Raw genomic sequence first — 14,314 nt, 5'->3', positions numbered from 1 at the left:
GGAATGACATTCAAAGTTTCCAAAATATGGTGTGTTCTTGACAACCTCCAGGGTAACATTATCAGACATCATCATTATCATTATCTTCACTTTCTTTAGCTAGAGGTGAGAAACACTGATATCTGAGCAAAAGAGTAGGAAACCCACTATGGTGGATCTGTTTTTAGTTGTACCTCTATATCCATCTACAATTCTTGTTTCAATCCAAGAATTTTTCTTTTATGTCACTTTTTTCTTTTTTTGAAAAAGTTTTTGAAATAGACATTGAATTAAAACTGGAAAATTAGCATTTTCCCTTTATTATTCTTAAAAGTTAATTTCAACTGATATGGTTGGAAAAAATTGTGGTTATTTCAAGACACTATTTACTCTGGCTTGGAACAATATTATTGTTTTAAACTTCAAAGCATTACAAAAGTCTACTTTCAAAATGGAAAAAACGTGTAGGCTAAAGTGAAATTCCTATGTAAGAAAACGGATTGGCTGTGGGCCCAGTTACCCAGGAAGAGGTATTTTTAAAAGGGCATGTGAGGCTTTAGAATGTGTTGAATGTATAATTCCACAACTTTGCTTGTTTATTTAGCCAGATGTAAATATCTGTGGAAAATGTGATGAACTGCATATCAGAATCAGAGATTCTCTCTCCTAGTTGCACCAAATTTTTGGTGATACTACTGAGACCTTTAAATTAGTTCCATGGAGGACCTGGACTAAAGAATTATTGTAGTCTGTAGGGAACCACAGCAAGATGCTCTCAGTGACTGTCAGCCTTCCCAGTTAGACCAGACAAGAAACATAACCAGATGAGCTAATTCTACTTTATTATAAGGCTACATTAACAGAATCAAAAGTACGAATCTCCCACCATCTCTTTTTACAGCCTGGTAAGTCAAGGAGGTTCCTTTCTCTGCCCATTATGCAGCTGCAGGCTGTGCCCTCTTTTATCTGATTGTTCCCTGGGCACATCCCCCCCTACCGCCCAGTCTCCCAAGGTCACTCCCACATACCATTACAGTGACTCAGGCTTGCCTGGATGCTAAGCAGGTCTTTGCCAACAAAATATAAGTGGGCAAAGGAGATCATTCTGCTTATTCTCTCTGAGGACTCACACTCAGAATAATGGTAAGGGGACAATATCTGTTAAGGGAAAAGAAACTGGTCACTTTAGAGGAGAAGTTAGGCATTTTCCACAGACATTCTTACAAAGCTATCAACCTGCAATTCTACAGCCATTACAATAGCTGTACTGAAACTGAAAACAAAATGGCTTCTGAGAAAAAGATTGTTTTTGCCTGACCTATGAGAGAAAGAAGACACGGTGGATGTCTATTGTTTCTGCATCAATGTTCAGATTTGGTGAATAATAGTTATCCATCCATCTATCCTCAAGGCTGCGCAAAGCATTCAAAACAGGGACTTAGCAAAGCATATTACCATGAATAAAGTACTTCTCTTCAAAACTTAGAGCAGCTACAATCTCCAGAGGCCTCAAAGCAGTTGCTTCAAAGGTTTCCCCAGACTATTTTTGACTCAGATCTGGTGGTGCTCCCACTGAAAGTAGCAACCACAGACAACCAGGGAAAGCCTTTGAAGCAGCTCTCTCTTGTTTGTCAATGGATGTGGCTGTTTTAATACTCAGAGGATAAGTGAATGCTTGTGCTAGCACAGTTCTAACATGAATATAGATGGATACGGTTCCTGGAAGAGGATAATGAGAATAACGTCTTTAACGGTGATGAACAAAGTGATAGAAATTGCTAGGCCCTCATTTATTGAAAGCAAATGACGAGGAAGGAAGTAAAAAGACAAGAAATAGCCACCTTCATTCACTGCTCCTTTAAGGATGAGCAATCAGACAATCTGCTGGAAGGGGTGATCAGTGACAACCCCAACCATTATCTGCTGTAGCAGGAGTGACAAGATGTCACCAGATTTCAGCTGCTGTCATTCCGAAAATGATTTCAGCCTTACTCAACCATAGTTAAGAATTGTTTACTTCAACATGTAACAAGTGAGGTTCAGGCCACATGAAATAGAAGCATTATTTGACATCATTATGTGGTGTCTTCTCCCTCTGCCATCTTCTCATATGGTTCAGTTGCCTACAGAGCATGTCCACCTTTTAGGAATACTGATTTTTCTTTCAACATTTCTTTTCCTATTTCCCCCCAGGCCCCAACCCAACCTTTGCAATGCTGTGTCTTTATAGATGGCAAGCTTGAAGTCAAGGATGGTTTTCTTCCATTGATCTAATAACTGCTCTGGCATTCTGTTGAAGTGTGGGGTATAAAGGCTTGAAACAAATACAATAGAACACAACTGTGGCATTAAAAGAAAGACTGACTGCTTCATTAAATGTGAAAGCTAGAATGTGGTGTAGTGGTTAAGGTGTTAGACTACTGTATAACAAGACATGTCCAGGTTTAAGTCTATCCTCAACCATGGAAGATTTTGGGGCGATTTTGATCTAGTCACTGTAGTTGAACCTATCTCACTGGATTGTTGTGGGGAAAAAATGGAGAAGAGCATTCTAGATACACTGCTTTGAATTCCTGGAGGGAAGGGAAAAATATATATGTGAGCCCTTATTCTGGCAAGGTTAGGAGAAATCAGTCTAGTCCATTATCACAGTAACAACTGCCCAAAAGTGAGAAGTTTCAAGTCTGTTGCACCACGTGGTCAGGAAAAAAAGGCACACGAATTTGAACATTGAATTCACTATAAATAGGGCTTGAATTTGATACGCAGCAGTCACTGGAATTCTTTCCTAACAGCTTGTGGGGTGTATGTACAATAAGCATGCTTATCAGAGGTCTGCAGCCTTGAATGCCTCTTGGCATTGCTTCTAGTTCTAGTGTTTGACAAGAGAAGCCTGACATTATACATCTAACAGCTAAAAGCAATGAAATGAACAGAATGTTCCACTAGCAGATTATTGTTCCTTTATATTTACTAACTTTCAAACTTTCTACCCTCCAAATAGCTGCCACGCTGCTGTGCATGCTATGATTTGTTCCAATGGCATTTTGCTCCAAATGAGATGTATTTCTTTTTCCCCTTCTTTCTGGAAGAAAGATTCCAGAAGAACAGTTGCATGCTAATATGACTGCCAACACAATGTGAAGGCTTGCAGCCCTTTTAAGATGAACAAATGTCATATGGAAAAAGCATTCATGGACTAGAGCCCACTTTGTGATTTTGAAAAACAAACATATTCTGTGTTTATATCATTATAGTACTTTCTATCTGAATACCACAGAAAATCTCTAAGGAAAGAGGTCTACCAGCAAGCCTCTGTCAGGCGAGCTCTTACATATTTTGATTACTAACCTGTTAAACAGTTAGAATATCATATAGTAAAGGTAAAGGTTTCCCTTGACATTAAGTCCAGTCGTGTCCGACTCTAGGGGGCGGTGCTCATCTCCATTTCAAAGCCGAAGAGCCGGCGTTTGTCCATAGACACTTCCGTGGTCATGTGGCTGGCATCACTACACGGAACACCGTTACCTTTCCGCCAAAGCGGTACCTATTAATCTACTCACATTTGCACGTTTTTGAACTGCTAGGTTAGCAGGAGCTGGGACTAGCAACGGGAGCTCACCCTGTCACGCGGATTCGAACCACCGACCTTCCGATCAGCAAGCTCAGCGCCACCGCGTTAACCCACAGCGCCACCGCGTCCCCAGAATATCATATAGTTGGATGTAAAAAACATTCACTATAGGTGGAAGTTGTGCCAAGGAGAAAGCTTCGCATACACGTCACCTCAAAGTTCATCTTCTGCTAATCATTTTTGTCCTAACAGTCAGAAATCACGCTGAGACGAGGAGTAGGTCTCTAGTGTTTATTACTGCTACATAAAACAGAATCCTAACAAACTGAAGAAGCGTGGGAAAAACCCAGACAGATAAACCCCAAAAGTTAAGGCGGGTCTGATCTGTGTCTCTTTGAATGGCTGCTTAACTCCTCAGTACTACGCATGCGTTTTCCACCCTGGATTGAGGCCCCCTCCTGCTCGCCATCAGTACTCATGACAATTTTCTTCTTCAGGGAAATTATTGCTGGCCTTCAGAAATGCATGAGGGCCAGGAAGAGTGGAGCTTCCCATCTGGGAATTGGAATGTGATTTCCTGGTCACCTGGATTTTAATTGTATTTGTTTGTTCTGCTTTGTTTTTTATTTACCATATACCACTCAGAGTCATTAAGGTTTGAGGTGGGCAACCATATAAATTCTACAAGCAAACAAGCTAGTCATCCAAACTGCCTGGAAGCATCTTAGGCAAATAACCAGTCCGGTTAGGCCAAAGCTGCACAATCTTGAAAACTTACAAAATATTCCTAAAGTATCAGGAAATACTTCTGATTCTTTTTTCATTCTTGAACATCTAACAAAAATCAGTCATTTGACCTAGGACTCCATTGATGCTCAGTCAATGTGCACTATGACTACGTCTGGTCTAACTGTACTCAGTTCTTCCTGAAAGTTGGTTCAGGAGGTACTACCTTCAGGGACTCTAGCTGAAAAAGGTCTGACAATCTGTGTGCCTCTTGGATTTAGTTCAATATTTCTCAGCCTTGCAGTTGAAATTTCTCTTCATGCCCCTTTGCCCACCTCCTTGTCAAAGTCTAGATTAACAAGGAAACATGAAATACCCAACAGGAGGAAGAGGGAACCATCCCCCTTCCCTTGCTTTGGCTATCAGTCTTATACTTTCTGCAGTAATAATCAAGGACTTCAAGACTGGCAGGCAAAATACTGAGTTTCAAATTGATTAAAGATCAAAGTGTAGATGCTGAAAAAGGATGCATGCTAACAGACATCCTGGACAGCATTTATGATGAATTCTGTCCAGGTTTCTCTCTCTTATACAAAGGAAACATGGAGCATCAAATCAGTCTACACTGCTGCTGGGAAGGGGGAGGTGTCAAGCATTAAAGTAAATATTTAAGTTTTCCAATATTTTGTTGTAGATATGACAACATAATTTTCTATATTCTTTTTCTATAGCTCTAGAGGGACTCTGGACAAGCTGTATTTTCCACTTAGCATCCTTAATACTCTAATTTCTCTTCCATATAACTTTTCTTACAACTGCTATAAGACAGTCCATGGATGGAGGAAGCATTAGATTATTATCTTGTAAATCTTCTTTACAGGACTGACATTATAGATCTCATGTGAAGATTTTAAATCACCCTTATAGGACTCACACAGAGCTCTGATAACATGCAGCAGTGAAGATCTGCAAACATCCAGAAAATCCAAAAAGGGGTGATCACTTTTTCACAGAATGGTAGCTGAATATAACAGCCATCTTATCCATTATCTTGTCCCCAACATTGGCTAGAGAGATGCTTCTGAGAAAAACACAGGATAATAGCTCTGCTGGCCTCCTCCTCCTGCTCACCATTCAAAGGCTATCAGCTATGAATCTGCAAATTCTAATTATCATAACCAATTGGTAATTGATATACCTCTCTCACCTAAACGTCTCTAGCCCCATGTAAAAGTCATCAAATCCCAGGGCAAACCCTACATCCTCTGTCAGTGAATTTCATCAGTCCATTGTCAAATTAAAGCTGGCTCACCCAAAAAGTTAAAAAGTGAGGATGAAAATGTCTCTGACAGGCACTAGCCACTTCTGGAGCCCAAATTATGAGCTAATATTTTGAACTATTTATAGAACAAATCAGTGGTGAAAACAGCCCTAAATACCAAGTTCAAAAAGGGCTTCTAGCTAATACTTCGAATTGTAAACAAAGAAATCCATAGTAGAAGAAATAATATCCTCTACAGACTCAATTAAGCAAATTGCTTTAATGCACTTAAAACTTTTAATCTTCACAATCTTTGAAGTGGCCACAAGGATTGCTTCTATTTAAAGTTTGTATGAATGGTCCACACTATGCTAAAAGTTTTACAATGATGTAAAGCATTAAAATAAATAATCTTAATTTGGTCAGATCTATATTCATTAACTGTATTACCTATCAAGGGAATAAAAGACAATTTTTTAATTCTACTAATGTATTTCACTTACGCATTAGCTGGGCACTATAGTAATTAAGGGCACTGTTCAACAACATTCACCTACTCTTCACTAAGGTCAAATTTTCACTATTATCCCACTGGGAGTTTAATTCAGTCTGAGATATAGATATAGATATAGATAAAATTTCATAGGCTTGCGAGATGCTGAATACTTACCTTTTAGGCTTCAATCCAAACTAAATCCTATGAATTTAATCAGGCTCAACTCCGACATATACAAATAAGATAGTGCTGTTAGTGCCTCTAAACGTTTAGTTGGTTAATACTAATGCAGTAGTCAGTTAATCAAAATAATGAAATACTAACATACTAACATCCCTTTTCCCCTCAATATTAAGTTCAGCAGTTAATTCTCATTTGAGTTTTGTTACATTTATAACCTACATGAAGAAATTCTTCAACAATTATTCAAGACAAGGACTTTTTATCTAGTAGTGACATTACCACTGATAATGGAAAAGCATTATGGAATTAACTTCCTCAGGAGTTCCTCCTTCTTTCAAGATTTAATGCAAGCATGGAAAGCCCAGGAAGCTACAGACCTTGAGATAGGATTGTACATTGAAAGAGATAAGGATCCTCAACACAGACACACTTTGGCCACCTCATTACTCATTGAGTCCACCACACTTGGACATACATAAACAGTTCTTCAAGATTCTTTTCTCCTTTGAAAACATCTCTAAAACAAATGCCCTTCATCAAAAATGAATGAGAATGGGTAGATAAAAACACAGTATATTAAATACGTTTTTAATGTATCTTTTATAAGAGCTATGATCACTTAGCCATACAATATGCAATGTCGGCTTTTCAGAAAAAGCTAGCCTTTCCCACAGCCAAGTTGTTAGTGGAGTCAGATATTGATGAATGTGTTGATCGAGGATTATGTATAACAAGTCTCAGCTTTTGTATTTTGCATGGTATGTTTATTACATTGGTTTGCATTGGTATTTATGCTGCTTTTTTATTGTTTTAGCTTGTGAGCTGCCCACAATTATTTGTAAAGATGGACAGCCACATATATTTCTATATATAAATGTACATTTACATATACTGTACATGTAAATAAATGTTCAGCATTTAAGGGAAATGCTTATGTGCAGTTGAGCCATTAAAAAGTAGATGCATCCAACAGATAATGTTCTAGAATATTACATAGAGATTAATGTAAACATTTAGAAACCTGTAAGACAGGAAGAAAAATGCTTAACTATTTACAATATACAAGTCATAACAAACATTGAGATGCTCTTCAAATAGCCACACTTGAAGAGAAGAGGCATCATAGGAAGACGCTGATTAAAATCCATGTCTTGAGTCAAAAAGTGTTGCTTTTGTTTTCTAAATCATTTTTTTTGAATTAGTATTCATTTCCTCCCTCCAAAAAACAAAACAAACAAAAAACACTAAAGAGTGAAAGAGGTCTGGTACAATATTTCTAATTGGATTTGTATATAAAATAATATTGCTTAATGGAGAGGTAAAATCACACAGAGGTTATGATTTTATTAAATTGCTGACAAACATGGCAAGTTAAATATCAGTGCAGAGAAACTAATCAATAGCTGATCTATAAGGTTAAACTTTATCTGCAAAAACATTACTTAAAGAGTCTGTTGGAGTTGGGCAGCTATAACAAATTTGAATAAATCAATCATTCCTTTGCTAGTGTATAAATGCTTAAGTATCTAACTTCAGATTACTTTGATATTTATTGCATGTGACAATAAGACAGATTTTACTGTAAGGGCAGTTGATGTGGTGTCCAAGTACACAAAAGATGCACCCACCATGGTCCCTACCTTACCTAACATTTTAAGAGAGGCTTTTAATTTCAAACAGCAACAAGAAATAAAGGCCTGGCTTTATGGCTGGCAAAATCCCAGCTATATGGCATCATTGTTATTTAAGAGAATGTTTTTGGGTCCCAGAAACATCCATCAGAATTCCTGAAAGGGTGGATGTCTTCATGTGCTGTTTACAGGGGTCCCAACACCCCTACCTCACCAACAGGCAAAGATAATCTAGGTAGTAAGGAGGCCAAAGGAGGGGAAAGGAACTAGAAGGGAAGGAAGTTCACCTGTTTCTTTTCTGGCAAATGGACATTTCATGAATTTTTAAAATACGCAACCTCCCCACCCTCCCATGTTTCTCAGAGTTCCTTGATACGTTTTCACATTTTCAAATGTGGTTCCTACCCTAAGGTTGACTGGTCCTCAGATAATATAACACAGACAAAACAAAAAGTGATTTTGAACATGCTGGAATCAGCAACCCACACCTCTTTTCATGGGGCTAGGGAAGGAAATAAATTCAATTTAAGCAGATTCTTTGTTTGTAGTTATATATCAACCAAGAATTGTCATTTATAAGTGGGATGGACAAGTGGTGGACTCCAGATGTGGTTTAAGTATAGTACTCAGGAGCCCTCAGCTGAGCTGCCAGAACTTAAAATTCAGAAATTCATGGAATGGTGCAGGTTGATCATGTATGCTCTAACCAATACCCCAATGGCATTGTGGCTATTACTTTTATTTGTATTTATAAAACTATCTATACCACCAACTACCATTGTCAATTAGCAATTTTAACTTTCCTTTATAGGAAATGATCTAATCACTAGCTATGTTCTTTTCCTTTTTCCAGTTCTAGTATTACCTTTCCAAAATAGGGAGACTAAGATTATATCCAAAGGATTCCTAATATGGTCATACCATCAACTTATATAAATACATTTTTATACTAATGACCACTTTAGTTATAATCAGATTCATAATGTTCTCCAACATAAATTTTGTCTTTTCACTGAATGCTGGCTTGACATTTTGAGCTTTCTTCTGCCTTCCCAATACCTCTTATTTGAATGATCACAGCAAACCAAAGAGCCAGTTTGGTCTAGCAGTTAAGGTGCTGGGCTAGAAACCAGGAGACTGTGAGTTCTAGTCCCGCCTTAGGAATGAAAGCCAGATGAATCATTTTGGGCCAGTCTCTCTCTCTCAGCCCAACTCACCAGGGCTGTTGTTATGGGGAAAATAGGAGGAGGAAGGAGTATTTGGTATGTTTGCCACCTTGAGTTATTAATAATAAAGGTGGGATAGAAAATAGATAGATAGATAGATAGATAGATAGATAGATAGATAGATAGATAGATAGATAGATAGATAATTATATCCCATCTGAAGGGTTTGTGTGTGTGTGTGTGTGTGTGTCTTGTTTCACTGTATAGTATTTCATTACACGTAATCTTATCTGCACTTTTATTACCCCTTTATCAGGTCTGGAGAACTTTGGCATCATACTCAGCCTTGAGTATGCTTACAACTTACTGGAGACAGATATTAATAAATCAACTAGTAAACAGTACAATATGACATAAAATAATCTCTCATCACCTTTATTCAAATAACAAATTGACCCACTGATCCCTTCCACCAGACAATGGGTACATTTCCATGCACCAGCAACACACAAGCCTAAATGGCTAGGACAGTTTTCCCCTGACTATTTTTTTAAAAACTTCTCTACTGGCAAGCTTTTGTTTCCTTTCTACCTCCTTTTTTTCTTTTTTTTTTTGCCCCAAAAGTTGGGGGCGGGGAGAGGATGCAGCAACAAATATTTCCCCCTTTTCACTTCTAGAGATTAGAGTAATCATGGAGAAGGAGTGGCCACAAAGGCCCCATTTCTGCAGAATACCTCTAGGATACTGTCACAGTTAAGTGATTCAGATGACACACTAATGAGACCATGGTGTTCTGAGCTAAATCTCACTTCTTCAGAATTAATTGCCCCCACCAGAATCCGCCTTTAGGGGAGATGGGCGGTGATATAAATTTAAATAATAAATAAATAAATAATAACTCTGTTTCTTGTTTACCCAACAAGATACCTCCCTGACCCACTTTATCGTATTCTACAATCAGGACTACCATACCATCCAGTAGGGCATTGGCCATATCCAACTATGCCAAGAAATCAACCTTGCCAACTAATGGTTTCATAGTATTTCTCTCAATCAGGACTCTTCGCCTGATTCTCTACTTATGGGATCCAATCTATCTAAGAATAATTCCGAATAAAATCTTGGGCTTCTACTTGGAGTTCCCATTCTCTTTTCTGGAATGGAAGAACTTCCTGTTTTATTTATTCATTCATTCCACTGTGGAAAGGTGAACTGAAAGGTGGACCGTAAGAGGAAAAGTATTACCCCAAATGGTTTAATAATTTTACTATGGCAGAAAGTCAAAAATATAATTAGCTAAATAAACCAAATTCCTCTTAACCAAAGCAAGGCAAACAAGTTTTATTAACTGTCTGAATAGCTCCTGCTTTAAAAGGAAAAAGGAGAGGGGGTCTTCACAATCAGGATTTTTAAGTGCTGTTAAGTTTCTCAAGTGCAAACCTCATCACCCTCTCCAGTACTTTGTTCCATCCTGTTCTCATTAAGGATTTGTTTCCACTGTTCATGCCCTGTTACACAATTTCAGTTTAATTAATTATCCCACTGATATGAAATCACCAAAGAATTCTTTCTTTCTAGGTACATGCAAACTCATTAACATCAAATGCAACAGTTTTTTTTAAAAAAAACCCACCCAAAAAACACTTTTAAAAAAAGCACTCAGATATCTAATGAAATTCTAACCTGTTTTATCACTGTCTATCTCAGTAATAATTTTACTTTCTTGAAAATCAATGTCTTATTTAAAACTTTGGGTCAGAACACCACAACGCATAGCTCTATGTGAAATTTATTCAGATATGCAAATGGAAGACATTTTGTACTAAGACTCCTGATTCAACTTGCTTTCAAAAATGAGCATGTAATTTAGTGATCACAAAAAGAAAATAATAACCGTAACAATAGCTTTTAGAATCTTCAGTTTAAGCAACTGACAAGAAAGTGCAGAAATACTATATGGGTTTCACCTCCATCCAGTGTCAACAAAACCACAGAAAAATATTTGAAGGATTTTGCATGTTTGATGGCTTTTCAATGAAGGAAAGAGACACTTGAACAGGGATGAGCTATGAGTTTGATCATCAGTGCCAGGATGTGGTGTATTTACTGCCAGGTTTTATCATCTTGGAATCCTGAAGATGGGTGAGGCTGAGAGGTTCTACAGCAGTGTTTCTCAACTCTGGCAACTTTAAGACGTGTGGACTTCAACTCAACATAGCTGGCTGGGGATTTCTGGGAGTTGAAGTCCTCACAACTTAAAGTTGCCAAGGCTGAGAAACACTGTTCTGCAGAATCAAGACAAGATTATAAGGTTAATAGCCCCACTTCAAATGCTTTTGCCAGCTTGCCAAATGAGCAGTTTGCTTGCACCCTGCAAAGGTCACTACAAAGTCATCAAACAAGTGAACATACTATATTCCAAATAACAGCCCACATTACTGATGCTCCTGGCTTTAATCTGCCATATAAATTATATTTTGCCAAGATTCAGGACAAAACACAATTTATGATCTTCCATTTCATGTGACCTAGCTTTATTAAAGGGCAATTTAACAGCTATGTGAATGTCTCTTTAAAGAGGAGCTTGATAATAGCAGAAATCCTCAGCTTGCATTCCATACTACATGCCAAGCAGCCTCACACGATGCATCTATTGCTGAACTGAACTGAAGTTCTTTGTATTGCAGATGAAGAATCCAGTTCAGCTCTCAGCTCTCCTTAATCTGATACAGGGACTGCAGGCTGGGACAGGAGGAGCACCCTGCAAATCTATTGCTGGATTATACCATTTAAGTCTGTAGATGGAGAATTCATGTATCTTCTTGTATACAGATTTTTTTTAATGGAGGTGCATCATATATTTGATTCTTCATCTGCAATCTGAAATAGTACAGACAGTACAGTAACAGATACAAACCATTTGAAACGTATGATCAAGAACTACAGCTCCAGAACTGGCCCATTGTTTTCCAATATATTTTCATCCAACTTTACTAAACTACCCTGGAACTCTAGAGATCTACGCTTCTAGCAACAGATGAGGATGAGAAGTGCCCTTGTTGGCACTTTGCACACACTCCCTTCTATAAACTGAAGTTAGAGCTGTAGCAGTTATTTGTTCTTAAGAGACCCCTATATACTGTATCTGATTATCATTATTATCGGTTCAGAAGCCAATGCAATTTAAAATGTTGTGTGCAAGGATAAGCAGCATTTTACCCTCTCAGTGTTTTGGTCTCCAACACTACAATCCTTTGGCACCGGCCATAATTACAGGGCACCAATAGAAACTAAGGTTCAGAACATCTAGAGGTCCACCACACTGTCTAACTCTTGGTAATCTGTGTGCCTGTGTGCTTGTGCAGGTATATCAAAGTTATATTACATACTGGGTTATCTGCAACAGACATATGTTACCTGTTCTTGTCTCTCCAGCCATTTATCTACCATGGGATGAGTGGCACTTAATGAAGAACGCGCATTATCCCTCTGAAACTGGTTAGTAGACCAGCTACTGGTGTCCCGTGGGAGGCTTCTGTAATTTTCGTCTTTCTGTTTCAAAACAAAGGGAGGAAACTCCTATGATATTAAGTCAAAGCAAAAAACACTGTCTAAGGACAATAACCTTCCAGCAAGATTTTAAAAGGATACCATACTAAGACTAATTGGTCAATAAACAAAATGGGCTTGTTTGGAATCCTTGCACTGCAAATCTGCTACAGAACTTCAAAGGAGAACTAAATTAAGAATCCTTGCAAACTGCATATGTCACCATGACCAACCAAAGATGAACCCAGCAAATTAAGCGGTCAAGCAGGATTTGGCTAAGATAAGGGCAAATCTAATCTAGTGAAAATTACAGTAATTATACCAGTGGAATATCTTAGGTATAGCATTGTGAACTTTCTTCTCTTTGGAATCAAAACCAACAGGAATACATTAAGGAAGCAGTATTTATAGTCTGCCTAATAACTGTATGTTTCCGTCTGCCATTATAAACTCAAGATGTTTCTGTGTGCACGTATCTATCAAAATAAAATGGGATTAAACTTTTATTAATAGGTATAGTAGCCTATAAGAATCTTGTGTGGCGCAGAGTGGTAGGCAGCGGTATTGCAACCGAAAACTCTCCCCACGACCCAAGTTCGATCCCAGCAGACACTGGATTCTTGGGTAGCCGGCTCAAGCCGACTCAGCCTTCCATCCTTACGAGGTCAGTAAAATGAGTACCCAGCTTGCTGGGGAAGTTGATGACTGGAGAAGGCAATGGCAAACCACCCCACTATAGTCTGCCAAGAAAACATCGCAAAAGTGGTGTCCCCCCAAAGGGTTAGACATGACTCGGTGCTTGCCCAGGGGACATTTCACCTTTCACGTAGTAGGTCTATAGTATACTATAACAGGCACTGAAGCAGGCCCAGACATTTCTCCTTATACTACAACTATTTACGTCCAAAAGTTTTGAGAAAAAGCAGCAGGTCAGATACAGAAAATGTTGCTTCCCATTCCCTTTCCTCTTTATATCAGAAATATATTTGCAGTTGTTAAAAGCCAGAAACAATTATTTAAATTAATTTAGATGGTGCAAATGTAAGGCAAAATCACAGTCAAGACAAGAAATATGAATTGATGTGAATGAAAATCACTCCAAAATTTTAATTTACTGATGTGACCTTGCTATATGACAACTCTGAGTGAGTCGATAAGCATTCTTGCAAACAAGTCAGAAAGATAATGAAGAGTTAATTCCCACTTCTATATTAACTGGCAATTATAATTTCCTGTGTGTACTTTTGAAACAGGATCACCTGAATAATCCTGGATCATCTTTCTGTTTCCATCGAATTACCTCTCTCAGAAGATCTGTATGTATGTTTTTTAAAGCAACACTAGGGTCCTCAGAGCTTATATATCTATTTAAAATGCACAACCTTATCTTACCCCTGCTTCATTACAGAACCATTATGGACCACAAACTTAAGATAAAATAAGTATGGTTCTCACAGAAATGGAAATCTTGCTCCTACACAAACAACTATCTGCATAGGAAAAAGGAGGAACATCTAGCCATTTAAGCCCCCACCTAACTTATATATTGTAGTCCGGTGTCAAGGACAGAGTCTACTTCTCTGTGAAGTAGAGAAAAACATGTCATTTTAAATGTAAATAAAACATACATTTTGTTATATCAAATTTCTCAAAAGCGTGCATTACAACAAATGGCCTTCACACAACCTTGAGTATTTGATAGAGAAAACATCATAGTTAGCTTACAGGAATCACGCAGACATAAAAATA

The 14,314-nt window shown here is 38.0% G+C and overlaps 1 protein-coding gene across 8 annotated transcripts in view; it reads right to left on the bottom strand.

Moving 5' to 3' along the window:
* Positions 1-14,314, bottom strand: part of PARD3 (par-3 family cell polarity regulator) — a 581,236-nt gene that overhangs the window by 291,864 nt on the left and 275,058 nt on the right. For 5 of the 8 annotated variants that reach the window (XM_063303447.1, XM_063303444.1, XM_063303440.1 and 2 more), the window contains exon 5: positions 12,434-12,568. The exons of the other annotated variants lie outside the window; for them this stretch is intronic. In XM_063303447.1, coding sequence (XP_063159517.1) covers positions 12,434-12,568 — 135 coding nt within the window. The remainder of the gene's footprint in view (positions 1-12,433; positions 12,569-14,314) is intronic. 8 annotated transcript variants of the gene reach the window in all.

Source organism: Candoia aspera, chromosome 4 (assembly GCF_035149785.1).
Source record: "Candoia aspera isolate rCanAsp1 chromosome 4, rCanAsp1.hap2, whole genome shotgun sequence".
Classification (NCBI taxonomy): Eukaryota; Metazoa; Chordata; class Lepidosauria; order Squamata; family Boidae; genus Candoia; species Candoia aspera.
Note: the sequence above shows the minus strand (reverse complement) of the source record. Positions and strands in the feature narration are given on the sequence as shown.